Here is a 5,444-nt window from a genome sequence, read left to right on the forward strand (position 1 = left end):
CCCCCGCCCCTTCCTCTCTACCTATCTATCTATTTTGAGGCAGGCTCTTAGTATGTAGCCCTGGCTGTCCTGGGACTTGCTTCATTGACCATACTGGCTTCAAACTCCCAGAGGCCTACCTGTCTTTGCCTCCTAAATGCTAGTATTAAAGGTGTATGTAGCTAAGATGAATTATTTTTAATGTTTGTTTGTTACTGTGGCCACAATGTAGGTAAATAGTTTCTTTTATCCAGAATACTTTGTTGTCTATCTCTACACATCAAATTTTATTTTATTTTATTTTTGGTTTTTTCAAGACAAGGTTTCTCTGTACAGCTCTGGCTGTCCTGGAACTCACTCTGTAGACCAGGGTGGCCTCAAACTCAGAAATCCACCTGCCTCTGCCTCCCAAGTGCTGGGATTAAAGGTGTGCACCACCACTGCCTGGCACACATCAACATTTTTGACTAGCCAGTCTTTTAAACTTCACTCAGCAAGGAAGTGGGAAGATACATTTTGTTATATTGTCACCCAGTGTTGGAGTAGTGGGAAGTGTGTACTGTGTGCTGGCTGTGTTACAGTGCCTCTACACATAGGGTACTTGTAGTTCTCTTTTAGGGTGCCCAATGTGATTTAGGCCAGAAGAAGGCATTGGATCCCTTGGAACTGTAGTTAGTAAGTAATTGTGAGCTGCCATGTGGGTGCTGGGAACTAAATTTTGGTCCTCTGGAAAAGCAGCCAGTCTGCTTTTTTTCTGAGATAAGTTCTCACTGTGTAGCCCTGGCTGGCTGGGAACTGGCAGAGAGAGATCTGCCTTCCTCTGACTGCCAAGTGCTGTGATCAAAGGCATATGTTAAAGTTGTAGGAGTGGATTTTTGTTTTTTTTAGTCAAAATAATAGTTTGTTATTATTTCTTTAAAGATTCTGAAAGGAAAAGCTATAGTAACCCTGATCTGAGTGACCATAGCATACACGCTGAGTTTTGGGTTATGTAGTTAGGTACCTATGAGAACTAAGACCTTTTAATATGTTTAAGTAGAATGCTATATTCCTCTTTTCTATTTTCACTCTTTATTTTATTTTGTTTAATTTATATGACATTTTAATTGCATCATTTTTAAAATTAGTTCCTTTATTTTTTTTGAGATTATAAATATAATCATGACTTCCCCCTTCTCTTTCCTCCCTCAAACCTTTTCATATACCCCTTCTTGCTCTCTTTCAAATTCATTCCCTCTTTTTTATTAATTGTTGTTACATACCTATATGTGTGTGTATATAATTTTTTTTTTTGAACTATCACCTGAACAGTCTCTATAATGTTACTGGTATGTGTGTTTTCAGGGCTGACCAGGCTGACATTTGGTATTGGATAAGCACTTGTTGTGTTCTTCACTGGGGAAGGCTGTTTCTCCCACTCTCAGCATTTCTTAGTTGCCTATAGTTGTTTGTGTAGGGTTGAGGACTTTCCTCTGTCCATGTTAGCATATCTATTTTGTCCTTATTCAGCTTGTCATGTTGGTGAGACTGTGAGTGTAGCTTCCAACTCTAAAACCTTTCCACTCTTTCTCATGGTCCCTGAGCCGCGAGGCCAAGGGTTTTCTCATGGTCCCTGAGCCGCGGGTCCAAGGGTTTTTTTGTAGATGTATTCATTGAGACTGGACTCCACAACTACATTTTGATTGGCTGTGGTTTTGTGTAATGGTCTCCATCTATTCCGAAGAAAAGTTTTTTTGACGAGGGTGGGGGCTACACTTATCAGGTCCTGGAGAAAGATGTGCACCTAATAGGAGTGTTCCTAACTATTGAATCATCTCTCTAGTATTTTGCTCTAATGCTATATTTGTTACAGTAACACATTGAATCAACTATTGATACTTTTATCTTGACCTTTTTTTTTTTTCTTTTTTGAGACAGTCTCAATATGCTGCTCTGACTGCATTGGAACTTGCTAGTACTATGTAGACCAGGCTGGCCTCGAACTCACAGATCTGTCTGCTGCTGCCTTCCCAGTGTTGGGATCAAGACATGTACAACTATGCCTGGCTTTGTTTTGCTTTTGAATAATCATTAAGATAAGTATAGGTTTCTCACAATCTTCTCACTTATTTATCTAAATTAGGTTATTACTAGATGGCTAATGATGTAGCTTAGTATCTCCCTGTCTAAATGCTTAGCCAGTCATATTGAGACCTTGTCTCAAAACAAAACAGAAAACTATAATGTGCTTTAAAAACCCTGTTTTTAATTATTCTGTAGCTTTAAAATCTCAAGTCTTCTGCCTGCTGTGCTTTTCAAAAGTTTTTTTTTTTCTCTTTTGAGAGCCGTGGAGCGTGGATTAGGTACACAGTTGTATAAAAATTGGCATAAATACTGCTAGAGTTTTCTATATAGCACTGAAGAAAACTTCGTGTTTTGAAACATTTTATCATATTCATATTTATTTCTTTTAAAGGAAAACTGGGACCAAAAATGGTAGTTATATAACTTCAGGGTTGAGAACTTATGTGCATAGAAACCAGAAAATTGAGTGATGTTCCCCAGGCAACTGTAATTCAGGTGTATTACATGAAGCCTTTATGGTTTAATATATGATACCATATAGAGTCATAGAAAACAGTGCATTTTATATGTGTAACAAAGAAGAATTGTGGGTTTTGTAGGAGCTGTAATTTTGCATATTCTGATTTGAGATGTGTATAAATTTTCAACAATAATACAGCATTTCTTCATGTTTGTGTTTGAGATAAACATTTATTGGTATATCTAGAGAATCTTCTGGACTGTAAAGTCAATGTCACTGGCTGACTATGTTATTGGCATCTCAAAGAAAGAGTCTCAGTTGAGAGCATCCGTTGCAAGATTATCCTTCACAGTTGAGTCCTAACTCCTGTGTTCACTCTAGAATGTTTGGTAATGAAGATTGTATTTGAAGCAGACTTCCTCAGTGAATGGACACCTTGGGTTAGCATTAAGATTGACAGCTTATCTTTAAGACTTTTTTTTTTTTAATTATCTTTATTTTTGATGCCAGTTAATTACCCTGGTTAAAATAACACAAATGAAGCTAATGTTTTTCATTTTTTTTCTTCCAAAATTGTATTCCCAGATGTGCAAGTTAGACTTCAAAGGGCTCCGTTATTTTATTCCATTGTTTTATTCAGACACCTACTTGGCTCTCTGAGGTACACTCACATTAGTGTTCTTTTTGTGTGCAGAGAGAGAGAGAGAGAGAGAGACTGCATTTGTTTGCTTTGTGCAAGTACATACGTGTGTGGAGCCCAGAAGTTGATGTATAGTCACTATCCACCTTATATAACAGGGTAGGAATTTAGGTGAGCTAGCTGCCAGCTTGCTCCAGAGAACCCACCTCACCTCCACCTTGTATTTTACTTGGGTGCTAGGGACCCAAATCTCAGTCTTCATGTTTGTATGACAAGTGCCTACCTGCTAAGCTGTCTTCTCATACCTAATGTTGTCTAAGAATATCCTAACAATCACTAATTAGAATTTTTTTGCTGTAAGTTAAATTGTCTTTTCTTCTTCTTATTTCCCCCAGCCAAATCAAATAGAAAGCTTACTTTTCTATACTTAGCCAATGACGTCATCCAGAACAGTAAAAGGAAAGGACCTGAGTTCACGAGAGAATTCGAATCTGTCCTTGTGGATGCTTTTTCTCATGTTGCCAGGTATGTTTTCTATCGGGGGCTTTTACATTTTCCACCTTTTTGTCCTGTTGTTTTTGTGGTATTCTTTGCAAATGGATAATGTTGTACTTTACAGAGTGTTGTGAAGACCAAATTATGCTTTTATGCTTTTCTGGGCCCTTAACTATCATCTCAGACATGTAAACATTTTGAAACACTAAAGAGATTCATTCTGGTACCAGAAACACATTTTTCTCCTCAGAATTCACCCACTGGATTTCTTTCTCGAGTATAATTTCCATGGCTGAGTTGTCTCATTAGTTTATGATCAAAAACCAGAGCTAGAAGTACAAAGGAGCATTTTAGTAATGTCTCTTCAATAGCAGAAATTGGTTACGGAGACTTTTTTTACTCTCCCCTTGATTTCTAGTTTGCTAAAAATAGTAGTCATTTCTGTTATTACAAAAATAGTCATATCATGTGTGGAAAAGTAGATGCTTGAGCCACATTGTTGTAAGTCTGCAACTGGGACTGCAGAGTGCTGCACTGTGGCGCACACGGGCAGCTGGGCAGAAAGCTCATGCCTGCTAAACTTCCATATCACTTGGGCTGGCTTGTAGGTGTGAGTTAGGTTCCCAGGAGGAAAATTTAGGGTTTTTTTGTTTGTTTGTTTGTTTTTGGCAGACTGTTATGTTGGTAAGTATGCACAAAAATACATAGATCTTTGCAAAAGAAACCGTGAAGAGTGGAAACGAGACTAGTATATTAAACAGAAATGTACCTGTGTTGCTGGCTCCTGATGAACATGGGTACTGAAGTAGCAGAGTGTATTAGGAACTTGAAGAAAATTACCAACTCTTGAGACAGCTGGTAAGCTGAGAGTAGCTATCTGAATTGGAGTCTGGAGTTTGCTGTTCTGATAAGGCTTAGCTGGGTGCCTTAGTGTGGCACTGCACTGTCCCATATGCCGTGTGAGTAGCCTTGGGTGTGTAAGTTACGTTTCTGAGCCCAAGTTTCTCCTCCAGTTAAAAGGCAGGGAGCTTTTAGAGACCAGCTCTGTGTTTTACTCATCTGTTTTCATGTCCTACACTCCAGGCAGGGAAGGGCTGCCTTTTCCTAGCTCTTGGGCCACACACCTTGTAGTGCTTACATACAAGGAGTGCACTCACATAGTCTCTTATAGGGTGCTGAATAGGGGTTAGTAAATATTCTTTGAGTCAGTTAGGGTAATCGTGACTAACTGGGGAAAAGATCTGGATTAAGAGTACTATCCCTACCCTATAGAAATATAAACTAAACTATATAAATCTTCATTGTTCTAAATTAGAAAAGGATATGTAGAAAGGGCTAGAAGGTGGATACCAAGATAAAGAGGGCTTACCTAGCATGTGGGCATGTCTTAAAACTATACAGAAACCAGGCATAGTAACACATTCCTGTAATTCCAGCACTCAGAGGCCAGCCCAGGCTATGTAGTGAAACCTTGTCACAAAGAAAACAAGGAGATGTAAACAGGAGACATTGGGAAAACATCTGGGAACATTGTACCTGGTGTTTCCCAGCTCCTGTCTGTATTCCAGTCTGTTTAAGGTTCAGTTTGCACCGTGTTTCAAGGCTTCGTTCCTTTACCCCATCATTAGAGCAGAAAGTACAATAGCTACTTTAATAGTGTTGTACCTCATCAACCAAAAGTAACTTAGTACGTGTTCTTGGTGAGTTTTTGCTGTGACCAGATGGTGAACAAAGGTAGCTGACCCATTAATTCCCAAAGTGATTAGCAATATTTTTATGATGCTTCTCTACTTTCATCCCCAAGCA

At 38.8% G+C, this 5,444-nt stretch overlaps 1 protein-coding gene across 3 annotated transcripts in view; it reads left to right on the forward strand.

Moving 5' to 3' along the window:
- Rprd1b (regulation of nuclear pre-mRNA domain containing 1B) overlaps window positions 1–5,444 on the forward strand; it is a 47,644-nt gene that overhangs the window by 3,820 nt on the left and 38,380 nt on the right. For all 3 annotated transcript variants that reach the window (XR_004118999.1, XM_031372573.1, XM_031372574.1), the window contains exon 2: window positions 3,539–3,668. Coding sequence is in view for 2 of the 3 variants with exons in the window: in XM_031372573.1 (XP_031228433.1) it covers window positions 3,539–3,668 (130 nt within the window). In the remaining variant the exon portion in view is untranslated. The remainder of the gene's footprint in view (window positions 1–3,538; window positions 3,669–5,444) is intronic.

Source organism: Mastomys coucha, unplaced genomic scaffold (assembly GCF_008632895.1).
Source record: "Mastomys coucha isolate ucsf_1 unplaced genomic scaffold, UCSF_Mcou_1 pScaffold15, whole genome shotgun sequence".
In the NCBI taxonomy this organism is placed as follows: domain Eukaryota; kingdom Metazoa; phylum Chordata; class Mammalia; order Rodentia; family Muridae; genus Mastomys; species Mastomys coucha.